The 24,484-nt window shown below is 45.3% G+C and overlaps 1 protein-coding gene across 1 annotated transcript in view; it reads right to left on the bottom strand.

The window, feature by feature from the left end:
- The window catches only part of myo10 (myosin X), a 457,994-nt gene that overhangs the window by 386,589 nt on the left and 46,921 nt on the right, over window positions 1–24,484 (bottom strand). Inside the window, exon 2 of the mRNA XM_059653796.1 lies at window positions 276–374. Coding sequence (XP_059509779.1) covers window positions 276–374 — 99 coding nt within the window. The remainder of the gene's footprint in view (window positions 1–275; window positions 375–24,484) is intronic.

Raw genomic sequence — 24,484 nt, 5'->3', positions numbered from 1 at the left:
TATACTTCAAAAAGATTTCTCTGCAGGCCAGGGAGATTCCTATGAGACAGACATATAAACCATAGGCTTCCCCTTTGAGCTTTTCATCCCCTACTGTCTCAGTATCTATCATTGTTTAAAAGTTGTCTCAGCTGAGACAAATTCAAGTGTTCTCCATGTTTCATCTGAGCTGGAATTTCAAATCTGAGGCATGGTCTGAAACAGAAATGGAACAATAAACCCAAAAGGTTTTCCAATTACAGAATCAGGTCAACCCTTTGCCCAATTTCACTCACCTGACCACAGCTTGTACTGAAGTTGATCACTCCACCTCCACAGCTTAAAACCAAACTTGGAAGGAGCTGTTCATTTTCTCGTAACCAGACCCATGTTCCCTATAGACATGGGAAAAGAAAAGGAAATTTAAGGATAAGAAAGCCTTCATTTACTTTGGATAAGTAAACCGTTTTGGGTTGAATCCCAAATATTTCAAACTACGTGGTGTAAAATATACCATTCACCTGTCAATGAGTAGAGTTTTTGGAATGATATGTCACAGCTGTAGCTTACCATCAAGCCACACACACACGAGATTTGCTTATGATATACAACTGAAGCAATTTCTCCCCATTTGCCATCAAGCTGACTGCATCTTCATTTCTGATCACAATTTAGCTCTTACACCTTGGTTGAGGATGGATGGATACCTGGCCACTTTAGGTTCGGCTATGAGTAGAAGTGTTCATATCCAGGCTTATACATTCAATTATGCCTATTTACTAAGATACCAACTAATGCTTGTAACTCCGCAAAGAGTTTCTATCTTCCACACAGGTTAGCTGAAAAGGGGGTGGGGTGAGTGGTAAAACCTGGAGAGGATAGGGAGGGGGAAAAAACAGCAATATAGTGTTATTATCAGTTGTTATGAATCAAGTATGTAAAAATGTAGCTACAGAAAAGCGTATTTATAATCACTGGGTGCAAAAATAAATGCAACAACCCTCATGAATCATTGCATTTTGAGCCGTGTAATGATCACCAAATAGAAAATAAAACACCTTCCACATCCAGACATCCCAAAACATTTCAGACAAAAGGAGCTCTTTTGCAGCATTGTCACTGTTGTAACCCACAAAGTGTGCAGTGCAGTGCAACAAGCTCCCTTTAAATTTCCACATTACAATTAGTAATGTGTTTGAGCAATGTTAACATAGAGATAAATATTCCTCAACACAGCTAAGGATAGCACCCCACTTCTTTGAAATAGTACCATTGGATCATTCATACCCATCTGAGGGGCCAGTCAGGATTAGAGTCATTTGACCATACTGCTGAAAGGACAGAAAAACCAAAAGTGTGGCTCCCGAAATCAAACAAAAAAAAAGTGCTGGGAAAACTGAAGACCGAAAACCTATGTTTAGTTCTGATGGAGGGTCACTGGACCCCAAACATTCAATGCTTTCTCCCCACAGATGCTACCAGACCTGCTTAGTTTTCCAAATAATTTCTGGCTTTGTTTCTAAAAGGGAAATACTGCCTCAGGCATACACAACTACAGCCTATTGTTCAGATCACAGCTTCAAGGGCAAACTTCAATCCAGGATTTTGTGACTTAATTGTCTGCACCCTCAGCTAAGTCACTGGTAAAAACAAAAACATTAAATGGAAATACCTCAAGTGCTCTAGATACCCTTCAAAGTAAATGAAAAATTAAATTCATAGAATTTTACAGTACAGAAGACATTCGACCCATCATGTTCTGTACCAGCTCCCGAAATAGCTACCAGGCTAGTTCCATTTGCACAAACATTCAGTCTACAAAATGATATCAGGCAATACCAAATCAAAGGCAAACACCCAGAAACTCAACCTGAGCTAAAAATCTTCTCAAAAGGCAAAATTAGAAGCGTTTAGTTAACTATTCATTAATACACTTCATTTTAACAGAATTTTTTTGAGCAAAGAACCAATGTTCACACTTGACCGGGAAAGGAATGCAAATATGAAGGCTTGATCTTTGGTCTATGAAAAATAAGCTTTTGTACAATAATTGATATTATTTAATAGAGTATATATTGATAAAAACATAGAGGTTATTAAATATCAAGATTAACCATCATCTCCAATTTGCCATTAGACATAATTTTAACCATTTTTGAAAAAGAAAATTTCCATCATTTGGAAGGTAATACGAAATGTCTAGCATGGGGTGGCACAGTGGCTCAGTGGACAGCACTGCTGCCTCATAATGCCAGGGGACCCAAGGTCAATTCTACCCTCGGGCAACTGACTTGCACGTTCTCCTCTGCTTGGTCTTCCTCCAGATGCTCCGGTTTCCTCCCACAATCCAGAGATGTGCAGGTTAGGTGAATTAGCTATGCTAAATTGCCCATTGTGTTCGGGGATGGGTAGATTATGGGGGATGGGTCTGGGTGGGATGCTGAGAGGTTCAGTATGGACTTGTGGGGCTGAAGTTACCAACCTGTTCAATGGTTAGAACTCCTAAACATTAAGAGAGATACATCACTGTACAAACAAAAGTATGTCAATAACAGGTTAAAGAAAGCAACACTCAAATTTTCAAACAATTAATCCAGATTTACATTTTTTGTAATAACATTACAATGAGGATTTTCATAAACTGAATACTGTTAGAACGTAGAACATTACAGCACAGTACAGGCCCTTCGGCGTTGTGTCGACCTGTCATACCGATCTCAAGCCCATCTAACCAACACTATTCCATGTACGTCCACATGCTTGTCCAATGACGACTTAAATGTACCTAAAGTTAGCAAATCTACTACCGTTGCAGGCAAAGCATTCCATTCCCTTACTACTCTGAGTAAAGAAACTACCTTTAACATCTGTCCTATATCTTTCACCCCTCAATTTAAAACTATGCCCCCTGGTGCTCGCCGTCACCATCCTAGGAAAAAGGCTCTCCCTATCCACCCTATCTAACTCTCCGATTATTTCATGTTTCAATTAAGTCACCTCTCAACCTTCTTCTCTCTAATGAAAACAGCCTCAAGTCCCTCAGCCTTTCCTCGTAAGACCTTACCTCCAGACCAGGCAACATCCTAGTAAATCTCCGCTGCACCCTTTCCAAAGCTTCCAAATCCTTCTTATAATGCGGTCACCAGAACTGTATGCAATACTCCAAGTGTGGCCGCACCAGAGTTTTGTACAGCTTCACCATAACCTCTTGGTTCCGGAACGCGATCCCTCTATTAATAAAAGCTAAAACACTGTATGCCTTCTTAACAGCCCTGTCAACCTGGGTGGCAACTTTCAAGGATCTGTGTACATGGACACTGAGGTCTCTCTGCTCATCTACACTACCAAGAATCTTACCATTAGCCCAGTACTTTGCCTTCCGGTTACTCCTACCAAAGTGCACACTTTGTCCACATTAAACTCCATTTGCCACCTCGCAGCCCAGATCTGCAGCTTATCTATGTCTCTCTGCAACCTACAGCATCCTTCGTCACTATCCACAACTCCAACGACCTTAGTGTCGTCTGCAAATTTACTAACCCATCCTTCTATGCCCTCATCCAGGTCATTTATAAAAATGACAAACAGCAGTGTTGTGATGACTCACCAAAGTCATTAGCAAAACACAGGCCAAAACACAAATCTATTGAGCAGTGTCATATATACTTACACTTATAAGCCTATGCCTGCAAATTTCAGGCAAAGTTCATTCGAAACAATTGGAGTGACTTCAATGTAACAACATGATGTAAAATGTGATTCATCAAATAATTGAGGGTTCTGACTGAGCTACCAAAGGGCTAATGCTCCTTCTAAGTTATGTAGCTGGGTGTCAACCCAACTGTTCCCATATATATATGCCACGCAGAAGATGGACCTGTTAAAATTTACATAAAAATTTTAAGAATCCATCTGGTTCAAAATGTGAGCTTGGTGAGCATCCTACTAGCAGACTAAGCAAAAACAAGGTACAGCAGCAACTGCTTAAAAACTGTGGAAACCAGGATAAGATCATATTTTTCTTTCCTACTGGCTGTGTAGCAAAGACAGGCAAGCTCTCACTGAAGTGGCTATTTTGCAGAGGGGCTGTGAGGGCAAAATGTTGCTGCTGAGGTCAGACAGCAGGCTTTTGTAAGCATCAGGCTTCACTGAGGAAGGCAAGCAGCATTAAGTTATGGCAAAGTAGTGTATTTTGTTTTGATCCAAGAGTTAGTAAAGTAAAAGAAATGGCAGTTAGCGGACTGATATGCTCTTCCTGTGAGATAGTAAGAACTGCCGATGCTGAAGTCTGAGATAACACCATATGGAGCTGGAGGAACACAGGCAGCAGAGGAGCAGGAAAGTTGACGTTTCGAGTCAGGACCCCTCTTCAGAAATCACTTATCTCTGCTCCTCCTGGGAGATGTGGGAGAGCAGAAGTCAAATATCTCTGATCATTTTTGCAGGAAATGTGTCTACCTGCAGCTCCTCTCAGGCTACATGGATTAGTTGGAGGGGCAGCTGGACTCACTAAGGAGCAGACAGGAGGCAAAGGTTTTATAGTTAGGAGTTTCAGGAATGTGGTCACACTAAAGGTTCAGCCAGATAGATGAGTGACCACTTGGAGGGGCAGGCAGAGTAGGAGTACCCTGTGGCTATTCCCCAAAAACAATGTATCATTTTGGATTCTGTTGGGGGTGAGAAATGGCCTCTCGGGGTGGGGAAGCAACAGCCACACCTATATTAGTGGCACAACAACTGGCACTGTTGTACAGCAGGGAAGGGGAGCAATAGCATCATAGTCATACAGTACGGAAACAGCCCTTCGGCCCAACGTGTCCATGCCAAACAGGTTTCCTGAAGTGAACTACTCCCATTTACCTGTTTCTGGCCTTTCTTATCTATGTACCTGTCCAAACGTCTTAAATATTGGAACTGTACTTGCCTCTATCACTTCCTCTGGCAGCTCATTCAATATATGCACCACTCTGTGTGAAAAAGAGTTGCTTCTCAGGTCCCATTTAAATCTTTTGCCTCTCACATTAAACCTATGCCTTCTAGTTTTGGACTCCCATACCTTGGGGAAAAGATCTTGGCTATTCACTTTATCTATGCCCCTAATAATTTTATAAACCTCCATTAAAGGGTCACCCCTCAGCCTCTTATGCTCCAGGGAAAGAAGTCCCAGCCTATCCAACCTCTCTTTGTAACTCAAACCTTCCAATCTCAGGAACATCCTTTTTTTCCCCCACCCTTTCTAGTTTAATAAGATCTTTCCAATAGCAGATGGACCAAAATTGTACTCTGTACACCAAGTTTTGACATTCCAACTCCTATAGCCAATACTTTGTCGGAGGTAAGCATACCAAAAGCCTTCTTCACCACTCCATCAACACCACTTTCAAGGAAGTGTTTACCTGGATCTCTAGGTCTCTCTGTTAATGGTCCCACCAAGCCCTGCATTGGTTTGCCTCACCAAAATGCAAAACCTTGCATTTATCTACATTAAACTCCATCCACGATTCGTCAAACCACTAGCCCACTTATCAAGATCCTTTTTTGCTATCCACGACACCACCAATTTTGGTGTCATCTGCAAAATTGCTAACCATGCCTCCTCTATTCTCATCCAAATCATTTATATAAATAACGAGCAACAGCATACTCTACACTGATCTTTGCAGCAGCAATGCTGGTCATAGGCCTCCAGTCTCAACAACAACTCTTCACTGCCACCCTGTCTCCTACCATCAAGACAATTTTGTACCCAATTGGCTAGCTTTCCCTGGATTCCAAGTGATCTAGCCTTATTTCTAGCTCCAATTTTTGGAGCAACAGTGGGAGCGGTGAGGGCAAGGACCAAGACCAGGGGTCTGACAGGAGGTGAGTTCTTCATTTTGGCAGCAGAGTTGAGTGGGAGCAGTCAAATTGCTCATTGGGAAGGTGAGTAAACTGATATATTAGGGCAGTGGCTGAATCAGAGGCGTTACACATGTAGTGTCTCCCACCTGCCCTCCTCTTCTGACCAAACCAAAAAGACTCTGTGGTGTGTTGATAAGGTAAGTGCTTTCCTTTTTCTTTTCTTTAAATCGTGTACTGTATGTTGAGTGATTTGGTGAAGTTTTTTTTCATTTCATTTATCTAGTATTTGATATTATAACAGGACTAAGCTAAGCTTAAGAGTAAAATATGGCACGAGATCCCAGACCCATGTTATGCTCCTCTTGCGCAATGTGGGAGCTCAGGGACCCGGCTGATGTCCCTAACTCCTACACGTGCAGGAAGTGTGTCCAGCTGCAGCACTTGTTAGACTGCATTATGGCTCTGGAGCTGTGGATGGACTCACTTTGGAGCATCCGCGATGCTGAGGAAGTCGTGGATAGCACATTCAGCATGTTGGTCACACTGCAGATTAGGATTGCTGAGGGAGAAAGGGAATGAATGCGTGACCAAAAGGCAGAGAAAAAGCAGGAAGGCTGTGTAGGTGTCCCCTGCAGTCATCTCCCTCTAGAACAGGTATACTGTTTTGGATATTGTTGAGGGAGATGGCTCACCAGGGGAAGGCAGCAGTAGTCAGGTTTATGGCATTGTGGATAGCTCTGCTGTACAGACAGGAGCGAAAAAGAGTGGAACGGCTATAATCATAGGGGACTCAATTGTAAAGGGAGTAGACAGGCGGTTCTGTGGTCGAAAACGAGACTCCTGAATGGTATGTTGCCTCCCAGGTGCACGGGTCAGGGATGTCTCAGATCGACTGCAGGACATTCTGAAGGGGGAGGGTGTGTCGTGGTGCATACAGGCACCAATGATATAGGTAATAAACGGGATGAGGTCCCACAAGCAGAATTTAGGGCATTAGGAGCCAAGCTACCAGTGCCATGTGCTAGTCAGAGTAGAAATGAAAGAACAGATAGGATAAATGAGTGGCTTCACAGATGGTGCAGGAGGGAAGAGTTCAGAATTTTGGGACATTGGGATCGGTTCTGGGGCAGGTGGGGCTATTACAAATCGGTCAGTCTACACCTGGGCACGACTAAAACAAATGTCTGAGGAGTTGCTTTTGCTAATACTGTTGGGGAGGGTTTAAACTAATGTAGCAGGGGGATAAGACCAAAAAAGAAGGTTAGTGGACAGTAAGGAGGTTGTAACTAAAGCCTGGAAGGAACTAGATAATGAAGCCAGCGTGACTAAGGGGAAGAGTGGGCAGAGAGCAGATGATGAACACAAAAGGGACAGGTGGTCTGAGGTGCATTTGTTTTAATATGAAAAGTGTTGTAGGTAAGGCAGATGAACTTAGGGCTTGGATTAGTATCTGGGAGTATGATGTTATTGCTATTACTGAGGCTTGGTTGAGGGAAGCGCAAGATTGGTAACTAAACATCCCAGGACATAGACGCTTCAGGTGGGATAGAGAGGGAGGTGAAAGGGGTGGAGGAGTTGCATTACTGGCCAAAGAGCATAACACAACTGTGTTGAAGGAGGGTACTGTGGAGGACTCAAGCAGGGAGGCAATATGGGCAGAGCTCAGAAATAGGACGGGTGCGGTAACAATGTTAAGGCTGTACTACAGGCCTCCCAACAGCGAGCACGAGATAGGGGCACAAATATGTAGACAGATTATAGAAAGATGTAGGAGCAACAGGGTGGTGGTGATGGGAGATTTTAATTTTCCCAACATGGACTGGGATTCACTTAGTATTAACTCACTTAGTATTCCCTAACCCTAACCCTATCGCAGGTTTAGATGGAGCAGAATTTGTAAGGAGCATCCAGGAGGGTTTTCTAGAGCAGTATGTAAATGGTCCAACTTGGGAAGGGGTCATATTGGACCTGGTGTTGGGGAATGAGCCTGGCCAGGTGGTTGAAGTTTCAGTAGAGGATTACTTTGGGAATAGTGATCACAATTCCATAGGTTTTAGAATACTCACAGACAAAGACGAGAGTGGTCCTGAAAAAGACTGCTAAACTGGGGGAAGGCCAACTATAGTAAAATTCAGCAGGATGGCAGGACCTGGGCAATGTGGATTGGGAGCAGCTGTTTGAGGATAAATCCTCATTTGATATATGGGAGGCTTTTAAACATAGGTTGAGTAGAGAGCAGGACAAATGAGGGATAGAAAGGGCAAAAGTAGGGAACCATGGATGAGAGGTTAACTTGTGAGACTGGCAAAGAAGAAAAAGGAAGCATACATAAGGTCTAGGCGACTGAAAACAGATGAAGCTTTGGAAGAATATCGGGAAAGTAGGACCAATCTGAAATGAGGAACTAAGAGGGCTAAAAGGGGCCATGAGATATCTTTAGCAAACAGAATTAAGGAAAATCCCAAAGTCTTTTATTCATATAAAAGGAGTAAGAGGGTAACTAGAGAAAGAGTTGTGCGAGGAGTCAGAGAAAATGAGTGAAATTCTTAATGAGTACTTTGAGTCAGTACTCACTGAGGAGAGGGACGTGACGGATGTTGAGGCTAGGGATATATGTTTGATTACTCTAGGTCAACTCCGCATTGTGGGGGGGGGGGGGGGGGGGGAGTGTTGGGTATTTTAAAAGGCATTAGGGTGGTCAAGTCCACAGGTCCAGATGGGATCTATCCCAGATTACTGAGGGAAGCAAGAGGGGAAATAGCTGGGGCAAAAATGGATATCTTTGCAGCATCCTTCAGCACGGGTGAGGTCCCAGAGGACTGGAGAATGGCTAATGTTGTCCCCTTGTTTAAGAGGGTAGCAAGGATAATCCAGGTAATTATAGGCCAGTGAGCCTCTTGTCAGTTGGTTGGGGGTGGGGGGGAGCGGCTGAAGCTGCTGGAGAACATACTGAGGGATTGCATCTATTTATATTTGGAAGAAAATGGGATTATTAGTGATAGGTAGCATGGTTTTGTGCAAGTAAGGTCATGTCTTACCAACTTGATAGAATTCTTTGAGGAGGCAAGTTGATAGATGAGGGAAGGACTGTAGATGTCATATACATGGACTTCAGTAAGGTGTTTGATAAGGTTCCCCATGGTAGGTTGATGGAGAAAGTGAAGTCACATGGGGTCCAGGGTGTACTAGCTAGATGGATAGAGAACTGGCTGGGCAACAGGAGACAGAGTGTTGTAGTGGAAAGGAGTTTCTCAAAATGGAGAACTGTGTCCAGTGGTGTTCCACAGGGATCTATATTGTGACCACTATTGTTTGCGTTATACATAAATGACCTGGAGGTCTGATTAGCAAGTTTGCAGGTGACACTAAGATTGGTGGAGTAGCAGATAGTAAAGGAGACTGTCAGATAATGAAGCATAATATAAATAGATTGGAGAGTTTGGCGGAGAAATGGCAGATGGAGTTCAATCCAGGAAAATGTGAAGCTATGCATTTAGCAAGATCCAATTCAACAGCGAACTATACGGTAAATGGAAAAGCCCTGGGGAAAATTGATGCACAGAGAGATCTGGGTGTTCAGGTCCCTGAAGGTGGCAATGCAGATGGATACAGTATTGAAGAAGTCATACTGCATGCTTTCATTCATCAGGCAGGGCACGGAGTACAACAGTTGGCAGGTCATGTCACAGTTGTGTAGGACTTTGGTTCGACCACAGTTGCAATACTGTGTACAGTTCTGGTCACCACATTACCAAAAGGATGTGGATGTTTTGGAGAGGGTTCAGAGGAGGTTCACCAGGATGTTACCTGGTATGGAGGGTGCGAGCTATAAAGAGAGGTTGAGTAGATTAGGAATATTTACATTAGAAAGATGGAGGTTGAGAGGGAGCCTGATTGAGGTCTACAAAATCATGAGCGGTATACACAGAGTTGACAGCAAGAAGCTTTTCTTCCCCAGTGTGGGGGACTCAATCACTAGGGGTCACAATTTCAAGGTGAGAGGGGAAAAGTTTAAGGGAGATATGTGTGGAAAGTTCTTTATGCAGAGGGTGGCGGGTGCCTGGAACACGTTGCCGGAGGAGGTGGTAGAGGCAGGCACGATAGCATCATTTAAGATGTATCTAGGCGGATATACGAATGGGCAGGGAGCAGAGGGACACAGCTCCCTGGAAAATAGATGACAGATTTAGATAGAGGGTCTGGATCGGCCCAGGCTTGGAGGGGCGAAGGGCCTGTTCACCTGCTGTAATTTTCTTTGTTATTTGTTCTTTGTTAACCAGTCTACCATGTGGAACCTTGCTGATGGTCTTGTTAAAATCCATGTAGACATTTACTACTCTGCCTTCATCTATCTGCATGGTCACCTTTTCAAAAAATGTAAAAATCAAACTTGAGCCAAACATTTCCCACAAACAAAGCCACGTTGACTATCCTCAAATCAGTCCTTGCTCTTCCAAGTGCATGTAGATCCTGTCACTCAAATTCCTCCAACAACATATGCACCATGATGTTACGCTCATCCATCTGTAGTTCCGTGACTTTTCTTAGCAGCCTTTTGGAAATAACAGCACAACATTAGTTACCGTCCAGTCTTCTCACCCATGACTGTAAATCTCACAAACATCTGATCGGTGCCTTGCAAGTTTCTTCCCTAGCTTCCTACAATGTCCTGGGAGTCACTTGATCAGGTCTCAGGGATTTATTTACCTTTATGCATTTTTAGACTTCCAGCTCCTCGTCTTCTGTCATGTGTTCTGCTGAAGACCATCATTATTTATTACCCGGTGTTCAGTCGCTACCATGTCTTTCTCGATGGTAAATACTGACTGTGGTTCCACGTTTTAGTCCTCCTGATTTCCCTCCAATTTTATTCCTACACCCCCTATTCTCCTCGAGGGAGTCACTTGATCCCAGTTGCCTATACCTAACATAGACCTTTTTTTTTGACCAGAGCCACAACGTCTCTATTCATCCAGTATTCCCTACTCCTGCCAGCCTTGCCTTTCTAATGAACAGAATCTTGTTTAGGGAACACTATGGACATGCGCAGAGGCATTTCTGTGGCTACAAATGAGACTCTAGGATGGTGTGTTCTCTTCCTGGCATCAAGCTCAAGTGTGTCTCTGAGCAGGCACAGGACTTTCTGAAAAGATAGGGTAAGAAGCCAATGGTTGTGGGTCCATATTGGTATGCATGACAAAGCAGCAAGTTAGTTGTCCCACAAAAGGAAATCTAGGGACACAGGTAGAAAGTTGAAAAGTAGCACCTTTTGGGTTGTAACCTCAGGATTACTCCCTGTGCCACATGCCTGTGAGGCCTGAAAATGGAAGATAATACAGCCAAGTAGGTGGCCTTCAGATGTCTTTATCATTGGGATATCTTCCAAGACATAAGGGACCTCCATAAGAAGGAAAGTTGCACCCAAATTGGAGAGATGCCATATGCTAGTACCACTCAGGAGGATTTAAAACTAGGGTGGCAGGGGTAGAAACCAGAGCAGTACATCAGCACTTAGAGTGATTAAGAACATAGAACAGGACCTATAAGCCACCACATCTGCGCCAACCATGAGGTCATTAAACTAATTCCATCTGTGTGCACAGAGTCCATATCTCTCTATTCCCTGAATAAATGCTTCTTAAACATTGCTACTGCATCTGCCTCTAAACACCTTCCTTGGCAGCGCATTAAATCAAGTCTAAACAGGAAGAACGGGCAAGACCTGTGTATTTATCTTAACTCCAGGCGTTTAACAAGTAAGGTAGATGAGCTTAGATCCTGGATTAGTACATGGAACTGTGATTTTGCAGCCATTTCAGAAACTTAGTAAAGAGAAGGACAGATTAGGCATCTAAACCCTGAAACATTGAGCTATTTCAGGCAATGATAGAAGGGGCTGTAAAGGTGGCAGAGGAGTTGTATTACCGATTAAAGGAGAACGTCACAGCTGCACTAACAGGACATCTTGGAGGGCTCATCCAGCGAGGCGATGTGGGCAAAATTCAGGAATAATAAAAAAAGGTGCAACCCTTATGATGGGGTTATACTATAGGCTTGCAGTGGCACAGTGGTTAGCACTGCTGCCTCACAGCGTCAGGGACCCAGGTTCAATTCCAGCCTTGGATGACTGTGTGTGGAGTTTGCTTGTTCTCCCCATGTCAGTGTGGGTTTCCTCCAAGTGCTCCAGTTTCCTTCTGCAAACCAAAGATATACAGGTTAGATGAACTGGTCATGCCAAATTGCAGGGATGTATTGGCTAGTTTAGATAAGTCATTGGAAATGCAGGGTAATGGGATGGAGGGAGGAGATTAGTGTAAGCTCTTTGGGCAGCATGGCCTCCTTCCACAGTCTAGGGATTCGATGATTCTAGGCTTCCCAATAGCCAGTAAGAGATAGAAGAACAGGTAAGCAGATCATGTAAAATGTCTAAAAGCAGCAGGGTTCTTGTGGATGATTTTAGCTTTCCCATATTGACTGGAACTCCCTTAGTGCCAGGAGATTAGATGGGGCTGAATTTGTTAGATGTACCCAAGGATGAGGGTTTCTTGAAATAATATATAGATAGTCCAACTTGGGAAAGGGCAGTACTCAACCTGGTATTGGGCCATGAGCTTCGCCAGGTGATCGAAGTTTCTCTGGGGGAACATTTTGGGAGCAGTGATATATAATTCTCTAAGTTTTAAAAGGTTATAGATAAGGTCAAGACTCATCCTCAGGTGAAAGTGTTAAATTGGGGTAGTTAATTACAAGTGTTAGGGAGGAAGTAAATTGGGGGCAGCTGTTTGAGGGTAAATTCAAAACTGACATGTCAGCCTTTTAAAAGCCAGTTGACCAGAGTTCAGGACCAGCATGTTCCTGTGAGGATAAGAATGAGATGAACCTGAGAAAACAAGAGGAGATCTTGAAAGTTTATTCAAACAGAAAAACGAAGCATTTCTGTTTTTCGGTTTAGGAAACCGAGATCAGACAAGACCCTCAAGGAATGTACAGGGAGCAGCAAAAAAATTGAACCAAAGGAATTAGGAGGGTTAAAAAGGAGCTATGAAATCTCCTTGGCAAGTAAGATTAAAAAAGGAAAATCCCAAGGCAGGTTTTTTGCATATTAGGAAGAGAGTAACTAGGCAACAGGCAGGTCCATTGAATGACTAAAGGAGGAAATTTTGCACTGAGCCGGAGTAAATGGGCGAGGTCCTTAATCAGGGTTTTGCATCAATATTCACCAAGGGGAAGAACATTGATAAGGCTAAAGTTAGGGAGGGACATTATGATATTCTAGGGCATGCCAATACAAAAAAGGAGGCTGTGTTAGGTGTGTTAAAAGTAGTAAGGCAGATAAGTACCCAGACCTGATAGGATCAATCCCTGGATACAAAGGTAGGCAAGGGAGGTGATTGCTGGGGCCTTGAGATTTTTGCATCCTCTTTAGCTGCAGGTAAAGTCCCATAAGACGAGAACAGTCGACGCTGTTCCTTTAAGGAAGGGCAACAGAGGTAAACCAGGAAATTTTAAGGACAGACGGACAGGCAGACAGACAAGCAGTCTGTGAGCCACGTAGCAGTGGTAGGGAAATTATTGGAGAAGATTCTTAGGGATAGGATTTACTAACATTTGGAGAAGAATGGTCTTATTCAGTATAATCAGCATGCCTTTGTGCAGGGAAGGTCCTATATCACAAATTTGATTGAGGTCTTTTGAATAAGTAACAAAGATGATTGAGGGTGGGGTCGTGGATGTTGTCTGCATGGACTTTGTCAAATGCTTTAGTAAAAGTCCCTCGTGACAGGCTAGTCCAGAAGATGAAGTCAGTGAGTTTAACAACATTTCAAAGACTCACGTTGTAAGAAGGTACCCAAATCAGGAGGCATGAAGAAGACACGGTGCAGTTTCAGCCTGACCAGCTGCAAACTCTTCCGGCTAATAACGTTTGGGTTTAGTTACAGAAATCCAGGTACTGAACGATATTTCTAGTAGTTAAAAATGTGTTGTTTCAAGTATTTAATGAATTCATATGGTTTTGTAAAGCTCCAAGTGTCTCCAGTATATCTTCAACTATGTATTAGGCAGAGATATGCAACACTAGATCCTAAACTTTTCGTATTTTAAAAAAGGTAGATGTGAAATGCCTGTGCCAGATGCAATGTGACATGACTGGTCAAACTACTTTGTTTAAACAAATGGTGTTTTGCTTCATACTAGAGTTGAAGTACAAAAGAAGAAGAATTTGGGATAGCTTAACAATTGAAAAAAAAATAACCAAATAGTAGACACAGTACCTATTACTCTTTAACTGTTCGAATATAACATCCCATATACACACCACTTGACAAAAAGGCAAATTTGGACACACATTCTTACATGCAGTTCTCCAATCCAGGAGGAAACAACATCGAGAGATTTCAGAGAAAGTAGCAGCGAGGAGTCATTAACTGAAGCTTCCAACTAGAGACCCCAAACAACTCCTGCTGCTAAAGCTAAACAAACTAGAAAGCCTGGCCTATGAGGGCTAGCCATACCCACTCTCACAGTTACAAACTCCAAGGCTTCCTAAGCCGTTTAATTAAGTTATCTATTTAATCTGTCTTCAGTAGCCAGTTTAGCACCTCTGCGATTACAATCTCTCTTTTAAAGGCAGACGACAAAATAAGCTTTTAAAGTGACAGCATTGTTACATGTGCTAAAGACAGTATTTGGCATACTTGCCTTCATTGGTCATGGCATTGAGGATAGAAGCGTGCAAGTCATGTTGCAGCTGCAAAGAACATTAAATTATGCCATATTGAGTACTGAGTTCAGTTCTGGTTACCACACTGTAATAGGTAGGATGTGGAGGTTTGAAAAGGTACAAAAGAGGTTTACTAGGATGTTGCCTGGCTTGAAATATAGTGCCTGTAAAGACAGGTTGGAAATTTGGATTGTTTTTGCCACAACTTTGGAAGCCAGGGGCAACCTGAGAGAAGTACATAAAAATTGAGAGGCATAGGCATGGATAGTGCAGATTGTCAGCGTTTTTCTCAAGGTGGATATGTAAAATGCTAGGGAGCATAGATTTAAGTTGAATGGGAGCAGTTTAACTTAGATTTGTAAGGTGTGTTCTTTCTCCCCCGCCCATCCTCTCCCTCAGACACACACAGATGATGGTACATGCTTGGAACATGCTGTTAGAAGAGGTGGTACAATTAGGCAATAGCAACATTCAAGAGCAATTTAGACAGACAAATAGGCATGGAATAGAGGGATACAGACCACATGAAGGCAAATAGAATTAGGTTAGAACAGCATTATCGGTGATGACCTAGTGGTATTATCACTAGGCTAATAATCCAGAAGCTATGTTCTGGGGACCTGGCTTTGAATCGCAGTGCAATGGTGGAATTTGAGTTCAACTGAAAAAATTAAAAATTGGAATGAAGAACCTACTGATTACCATGAAATCATTAAATCGACTATCAGGAAAACCCATCTGGTTCACTAAAGTCCTTCCGGGGAAGAAATCTGTCATCCTCAACTGGTCTGGCCTACGTGTGATTCCAGACTTACAGCAATGTGGTTGACTCTCAATCACCCTCTGAAACGGCCAAGCAAGCCATTCATTCAGTTGTACCAATCGCTGCAAAGTTTCAAAGAAATGAAACCGGACAGATGACGTGGCATCGACCTAGGCACCAGAAAAGACAACGGCAAAAACAGCCTTGTCAACCCTGCCAAGTCCTCACAACTAATATATGGGGACTAGTGCCAAAATCAGGAGGGATGTCTCACAGACTGGCCAAGCAACAGCCTGACATTTTAAGGTATGATTCCATGACTATTGTCCCAGACACCACCATCACCATCCCTGGATATGTCCTGTTTCACTGGCAGGTCAGACCCAGCAGAGATGGCAGCACAGTGGTAAACAGTCGAAAGGTGTGGAAGTCCTCAACATGGTGTCCAGACCCCAAGAAGTCTCATAACGCCAAGTTAAACATTGGCAAGTAAAAATCCTGTTGACTGTCACATACCATCCTCCCTCAGCTGATGAATCGATGCTCCATGTTGAAAAACACTTGCAGGATGCAGACAGGATGACAAGGACACAAAATGTACTCTGGCTGGGGGATTTTGAAGTTCACCACCAAGAGTGGCTTGGCAGCAGGACTACCAATTGAGCCCTAAAGGGTGGCTTGCTAGACTTGGTCTGGGGGGTGGCAGGTCGTGAGATAATGAACAAGAGGGAAAAAACATATTTGAGCTTCATTTGCATCTGTCCATAACAGTAAACTAGCAAGAGTGACTACAGCACAGTCCTTGGCGAGTCAAGGACCCACCTTCACGTTGAGAACCTCCACTGCGTCATGTGGCACTATTACCATAATAAATCGGACAGACTTCGCACAGGTCTAGCAACTCGAGACTGGACATCAACGCGGCACTGTGGCCATCAACAGCAGCAGTCTTGTACTCCAGCACAATCTGTAACCTCATGCCGCCCCCCCCGCCCCCCCACCTCAGCCATTACCGTCAAGCCACAGGATCAACCCTGGTTCAATGGAGAGTACAGGAGGGTATGCCAGGAGCAGCAACTAAACACGACTTCTGGATGCCAAACATCATCTACAGCGAGTGGTAGATAGAACTAAGCAATCCCACAGATCAGATCGAAGCTCCACTCGTAAATGGTGGAGAATGTCTAAACAACTCACTGGAAGCGGTGGCCCCACAAATGTCCCAATCCTCAAACAGTGGAACAGCCATGCACATCAGTGCAAAAGATAAGGCCAAGAAGGTGCAGAGCTGGATGAACAAAGCAGGCCAAGCAGCATAAGAGGAGCAGGAAAGCTGATGTTTCAGGCCTAGACCCTTTTCTGAAGAAGGGTCTAGGCCCGAAACATCAGCTTTCCTCCCCCCTCTGATGCTGCTTAGCCTGCTGTGTTCACCCAGCTCTGCACCTTGTTATCTCAGATTCTCTAGCATCTGCAGTTCCTACTGTCTCCAAAAGATAAGGGTGAAGCTTCTGTAGCAATCTTCCGTCAGAAGTGCCAGGTAGATGATCCATTTCGGCGTACTCCAGTAGTCCCCAGAATTATAGATACCAGTCTTCAACCATTCAAAATTTACTCCATGCAATATCAAAAAAAACAGTTGGAGACACTGGATACTGCAATGGCTACTGGTCCTGACAACATTCCGGGAACAGTACAGGGAACTTGTGCTTCAGAACTTGCTGCTCCCCTAGCCAAGCTGTTCCAGTACAGTTACAATCCTCCCACCAACATGGGAAATTGCCAAGTATGTCCTGTACATAAAAAAGTGGGACAAATCTAACCCGGCCAGTTACCTCCTTGTCAGTCTACTCTCAATCATCAGTAAAGTGATAGAAAGGGTCATCAACAGTAATATCAAGTGGCACCTGCTCAGTCTTGGTTCTACCAGGGCCACTCAGCTCCTCATCTCATTATAGCCTCGGTTCAAACATGGACAAAAGACCTGAACTCAAAAGTTGAGGTGAGGGGTCAGCCCTTGATATCAAGGCTGCATTCGACAGAGTGTGGCATCAAGGAGGCCTAGCAAAAGTGCAATCAATGGTATTGGGGCAAACTCTCCAGTGGTTGGAAAGTATCTGACATATAGGAAGATGATTGTGGATGTTAGATGTCAGTCATCTCAGCACCAGGACATCATCTCAGGACCTCCTCAGATAGTCTCCTTGGCCCAACCATCTTCAGCTGCTTCAATGACCTTTCCTCCATCATAAAGGTCAGAAGTGGGGATGTTCACCGATGATCGCACAATGTTCACCACCCTTCATAACTCTTCAGATACTTAAGCAGTCGATGCTCAAATGGCACAAGATCTGGACAACACCAGGCTTGGGCTGACAACTGGCAAGTAGCATTCACGCCACACAAATGCCAGGCTATGACATCACCAATAAGAGACAATTTAACTACTGCCCCTTAACATTCAACGGGTGCTATCATCACTGAATCAGCCCACTAACACCCTGGCAGTTATCATTGACCAGAAACTCAAATGGACACACCATAAATGCAGTGGCTACAAGCGCAGGTCAGAGGCTAGGAATACAGTGGCAAATAACTAATCTCCTTAATCTCAAACACCTGTCCACCACCTACAAGGCACAAGTGAGGACTTTGATGGACTACTCTCACTTGCCTGGATGTGTGCAGCCCCAACAATCAAGAAGCTAGACACCATCTAGGACAAAGCCGCCCGCTTGATTGGCAATACATCCACAAGCATTCGCTCCCTCCTCTAGCAATACTCAGTAGCAGCACTATGTACTATCTACAAGACGCACTGCAGAAATTCCCCTCAGACAGCACCTTCCAAGCCAATGACCACTCCCATCTAGAAGGAAAAGGGCAGCAGATACATGGGAACACTACTACCTTCAAGTTCCCTTCCAAGCCACTCACCATCCTGACTTTGGGGCAGCACGGTGGCTCAGTGGTTAGCAGTGCTACCTCACAGCACCAGGAACCCTGGTTTGATTCTGCCTTGGGGCGACTGTCTGTGTGGAGTTTGCACATTCTTCCAGTGTCTGCGTGGGTTTCATCTGGGTGACGTGGTTTCCTTCCACAGTCCAAAGATGTGTAGGCTAGGTGGATTAGCCATGCTAAACTGCCCATCATGATCAGGGATGTGTAGATTAGGGAGATGGGTCTAGGTGGGATGCTGTGTGGGTCGATATGGATTTGTTGGGCCAAAGGGGTCTGTTTCCACACTGTAGGGATTCTGATTAAATATATCACTGTTCCTTCCCTGTTGCTGGGGTCAAAATCCTGGAAGTCCCTTCCTAATGGCATTGTGGGTCAACCCACAGCAGGTGGATTGCACTGGTTCAAGGCAGCAGTTCACCAAATAGGGATGGGCAATAAATGCTGGCCAGTCAGCGATGCTCACGTCCAGCAAATGACTAAAGAGACACATAGTTGGCCAAAGGGCTGTTCCTGTGGTGTACTGTTTCATAGAATAAGACTTTCATACACCCTCATTCCCTTGCAATGAAGGCTAACATTCCATGAGCCTCCTTAATAGCTTACTGCACATACAGGTTAGCCTTCAGTGACCTATTTTAAAATGGTCCTTTTTAGGTCCCTTTATACACCTTACACCATTTGGTTTTGTTTCTCCTGCCAAAGCAGATAAATTCTTATTTTTCCACATTTTGTTCCATCTGTTATATTCTTGCTCAGTCCATCCAAATCCTCTCAAGTCAAAAGTCACACAGCGTATAATCCGACAGGTTTATTTGAAAATCAAGTTTTCATAGAGCTGCTCATTTGTCAGACATCATGTGGCATCTTGTTATTTCTGACTTTGTCCATCTCAACCCAACACTGGCACCTCCACATCGGAGATGTTAATGGGATAACATCCCATGAACTTTTATGCTCCTTTTAACTGTCTTAAAATTCCTGTCCAAATAGGATTGGGTGGGAAACATTTGTAAAGGTGTGAGACTTCTGTAATTCTGTAAAGGGGTCAAACTTCTGTAAAGGTATGAAACTTCTGTTTCTATTGACTAGCCAGGTCAGTGACCTTTGTTCAAGCCAGACACTTTGGCAGCTTGAAAACACATTCTGTCACTTCAGCAACTTGAAAATTGCATCCTGTGGTTATCAGTCACTTCGCGGACAATCAATGCTGTACCCTGTTCTCTTTATGTTCCAAATGTAGTAACTGTTTTATGATGTATCAGCCAAAAGAGAGTATAAAAAGCGGGGACTGTCCACGGTTCGGGGAGGATCACTTACGGAACTCAGCACTCTGTGCTGGGCTGAGTACAGCAATCCTCCACAGCTTGTACTTGCTTAATAATAAAGGGCTGTGTTTTTGTGGCCAGGTCAGTGTCTTGCTATTGCATCAAGTCCTTGGCGGTCTCCAAAAAACAAACCTAACATTTGGCGCAGCAAGCAGGGTTCCAACATTTACAGAGGTCGTATGTGGAGGTCTGAGTAAGTGATCATTCAGGAGTCGGTCATGTGAGACAGACGGGCCCACAAGGTATGACTCAGCTTGGTCTCGCTCACTAACCTACTACCCGTGTGACCTTTCATCCGTACGTAGCTCTGTACTGATGGAACTCCAAGACAGCTCATGATCTTGGACACTGATAAATCCTAATGCTGGGATGTTACAGACGCCGGTGACAGGGGTTAGAGTCCCCAGGTAATGGTTGGGAATTCGGAGGTTAGAGTCCTCCCAACAATAAGTATCAGAAATTCGAAGGTTAAAATACCGGGGTTCGAGTCCGTGGAACGTAGATAAAGGATAACTACAGTGTCTGTCTCAACCACCCTGCCTTACACTGGTTGTTAAGAGAGGAGATCCCCCACGCGAAGGTCAGGACTCTGAAGTGGGTGTGGAGACCAAGGATAATGGGAACTGCAGATGCTGGAGAATCCAAGATAACAAAGTGTGGGGCTGGATGAACACAGCAGGCCAAACAGCATCTCAGGAGCACAAAAGCTGACATTTCGGGCCTGGAACCTTCAGAGAGGGGGATGGGAACAGGGTTCTGAAATAAATAGGGAGAGAGGGGGAGGCAGACTGAAGATGGATAGAGGAGAAGATAGATGGAGAGGAGAGTATAGGTGGGGAGGTGGGGAGGGGATAGGTCAGTCTGGGGGGGAATGACAGGTCAAGGAGGCAGGATGAGGTTAGTAGGTAGGAAATGGAAGTGCGGCTTGAGGTGGGAGGAGGGGATAGGTGAGAGGAAGAACAGGTTAGGGAGGCAGGGACGAGCTGGGCTGGTTTTAGGATGCAGTGGGGGGGGCGGATTTTGAAGCTTGTGAAATCTTATTGTTCCCCAACCCCGCACTGCCTGTTTCTATCTCCTTCCCAAAATCCATTCACCTGCCTGCCCTGGCCGACCTATTGTCTCCGACTGCTCCTGCCCCACCAAACTCATCTCCACCTATTTGGACTCCATTTTCTCCCCCAAGGTCCAGGAACTCCCCACCTACGTCCATGACACCACCCACGCACTACTCCGCCAGAACTTCCAATTCCCTGGTCCCTACACCTTATTTTCACTGTGGGTGTCCAGTCCCTAAACACCTGCATTACTCATGCAGATGGCCTCAAGGCCCTCCGCTTCTTCCTGTCCCGCAGGCCCGACCAGTCCCCCTCCACTGACACCCTCATCCGCCTAGCCGAACTCGTCCTCACCCTCAATAACTTGTCTTTCGATTCCTCCCACTTCTTACAGACTAAGGGGGTGGCCATGGGTACCCGCATGGGCCCAAGCTACGCCTGCCTCTTTGTAGGTTACGTGAAACAGTCCCTCTTCTGCACCTACACTGGCCCCAAGCCCCACCTCTTCCTCCTATTACATGAATGGCTGTATCGGCGCCGCCTCTTGCTCCCAAGAGGAGCTCGAACAGTTCATCCACTTCACCAACACCTTCCACCCCAACCTCAAGTTTACCTGGGCCATCTCCAACACATCCCTCACCTTCCTGGACCTCTCTGTCTCCATCTCAGGCAACCACCTAAAAACTTCAAGCCCACTGACTCCCACAGTTACCTCGAATACACCTGCTCCCACCCATCCCCCCTGTAAAAATTCCATCCCCTATTCCCAATTCCTTTGCCTCTGCTGCACCTGCTCCCAGAATGAGGCATTCGACTCACGCACATTCCAGATGTCAGCGTTTTTCAAGGACCACAACTTCCTCCCACCCAGTGGTCGAGAACGCCTTTGACGGTGTCTCCCACATTTCCCGCAAAATCATCCCTCACACCCAGCCCCCGCGACTACCACCCTAAGAGAATCCCCCTCATCCTCACATACCAGCCCACCAACCTCCGGATACAACGCATCATCCTCCGACACTTTCACCATCTACAATCCAACCCCACCACCCAAGACATTTTTCCATCCCCACCCTTGTCTGCCTTCCGCAGAGACCACCCTCTCCGTGACTTCCTTGTCCGCTCCACACTCCCCTCCAACCCCACCACACCCGACACCTTCCCCTGCAACCACAGGAAGTGCTACATTTTCCCCCACATCTCCTCCCTCGCCCCCATTCCAGGCCCCAAGATGACTTTCCATGTTAAGCAGATGTTCACTTGTACATCTGCCAATGTGGTATACTGTATCCACTGTACCCAGTGTGGCTTCCTCTACATTGGGGAAATCAAGCGGAGGCTTGGGGACCGCTTTGCAGAACGTCTCAGCTCAGTTTGCAATAAACAACTGCACCTCCCAGTCGCGAACCATTTTAACTCCCCTCCCATTCCTTGCACGACATGTCCATCATGGACCTCCTACAGTGCCACAATGATACCATCTGAAGGTTGCAAGAACAGCAACTCATATTCCACTTGGGAACCCTGCAGCCCAATGGTATCAATGCGGACTTCACCAGCTTCAAAATCTCCCCTTCCCCCACTGCATCCCAAAACCAGCCCAGCTCTTCCCCTCCCCCCAATGCATCCCAAAACTAGCCCAGCTCTTCCCCTCTCCCCACTGCATCCCAAAACCAGTCCAGTTTGTCCCAGCCTCCCTAACTTGTTCTTCCTCTCACCTATCCCCTCCTCCCACCTCAAGCCACACCTCCATTTCCCACCTACTAACCTCATCCCGACTCCTTGACCTGTCCGTCCTCCCCGCACTGACCTATCCCCTCCCCACCTATACTCTCCTCGATCCATCTTCAGTCCACCTCCCCCTCTCTCCCTATTTATTTCAGAACCCTCTCCCCATCCCCCTCTCTGATGAAGGGTCTAGGCCCGAAACGTCAGCTTTTGTGCTCCCGAGATGCTGCTTGGCTTGCGTTCATCCAGCCCCACACTTTGTTATCATGGAGACCAAGGACACTGGAATAGGATACAGAAACAAGCAAGAGGTAAAAGCGTTAAAATGGGACGGACGTTGGCTAAGTCGGGTGTCGAAACCCCTTTGCATCATTTATGTCGGGATGACCTCGAAATGAAGTGAGGTTCAGACATCTGTCGGCATGCCGAAACAAAAAATTGGTATATGAGAATTGGCTATTAGGGGGAACACGGGATGTAGATCTATGTTTTAAACCCGGGAAGACAATATAGACGCGTAATGCGGGAAGCAAATGGAAAGAATTAATGTCATCCTGGAGAAAAAGAGCTGAGGTGCTGTCTGAGAAATCAAAACTGGCCAGTTGGGTGGACGATGCACGTAGGATAGGGATCAGCGCCTGTGATAATGAGGGGAAACTGAAAACTTGGGATGTTTTAACGCTGCAGTGTAAGGATCATGAAATGAGTGAACAGGAAAGGGTTAAACAAAAGGCTGGAAAGGGAAAGACGAAACAGAGGACAGGGGTTACAGCGGCAAGCTGAGTTGACGGAAAATAATAATAAAAAAAGAGGTACCTCCTGACTATCTGGCTTGCCGAGGTTGTTCCAAAGCAATGACACAAACGAGCAAGATGAGGAAGACTGGGGAAGGCACCCCTTTTCCCCATCGGTACCACTTTACCTGTCTTTGGCCAACCTACACCTACAGGTATCCCAACACTACCATAAGCCCCAGCAATCGCCTGTGTCCTTACCACTGCCACTGTACGCTGTCCAAACCTCCTGCAATAGAATCTCCAGGCCTTTCAGTAATCAGCCCACACAATTCTCTTGCTGAACCTGTGGCATCTCCTTCTGCCATGCATCCGACTCAGGGTCCAAAACTAAGCAGGCAAACAAGAAACTGGATATGGAACAGACCGCTAGTGGACCAAAGGAGGGAGGGAAGGATTCTTTTAAGACTTACAGGGGAGCCTGAGAAAAGTAAGCCCCGCGTGCAGTTTTTTCAGCCTTCTAGTGCCTGTCCAGTGTTCCCTAGCAATTCTGCAGGTAGTGAAGAGTACAATAGTCCCGATTTACAGGCTGAGGATAATGGATGTGAGGACAGTGTTTGGGAAGGACCCCTATAAAAAAAATCATCGACAATTTCCTAACCGCACGGTCCCTCACCCGAACCCACCACAGCGGGGTCAAAATACCATGCAAGTCTACACCACTGGAAGCCACAAGAAATATGTTTAATTTCAGCAAGGGCCCCGATCAAAAGGCTAATCCTGATGACTTCATAGATTACATCCTGGGCACTATTCAAATGTACGATGCCACCTCCCAAGACCTCTTTAGCCTGTGCTGTACGGCTCTTACCCCTAGTGAATGTACTAGGTGGAAACGCCACCTAGGAAACCCAGTTCCCCAAGACTGGAATGCTTTTACAGTTCTCGTGGCTGAAGTTCTTCGGTTACAAACCATTAAAGATGCACTTTAGCGAACCTTACAGCAGCTGGTGGATGTTACCGAAGTGCTAGAGTGCAAACCCAAACCCGGGCCCTGATTTTTGGGACCGTTTCTGCTCCACCTATGCCAGCTATGCTGGTGATACTGCCTACATTGCAGGGAATCCCTCACCACAGTTCAATGCTCTTTTGCTGCCGAGTTTACTTGAGGCTGTGGCGATTGCGATTCATAATAACAACATGGATTGGCCAGGTAATACTCGTCCCCAGATGAGAAGGGCCTTGATTTATTACTGGAACACTGCTTAGGAATCCAAACTGACCAGGGTCAAATATGACATGGTGCAGCGTCCCCCAGACCAACCCAGGTCCAAAAACACAGCACCTCTAGCATCGGACTTTGAATTAGCGAGGGCATA

This window comes from Stegostoma tigrinum, chromosome 2 (genome assembly GCF_030684315.1).
Source record: "Stegostoma tigrinum isolate sSteTig4 chromosome 2, sSteTig4.hap1, whole genome shotgun sequence".
Taxonomy (NCBI): Eukaryota; Metazoa; Chordata; class Chondrichthyes; order Orectolobiformes; family Stegostomatidae; genus Stegostoma; species Stegostoma tigrinum.
Note: the sequence above shows the minus strand (reverse complement) of the source record. Positions and strands in the feature narration are given on the sequence as shown.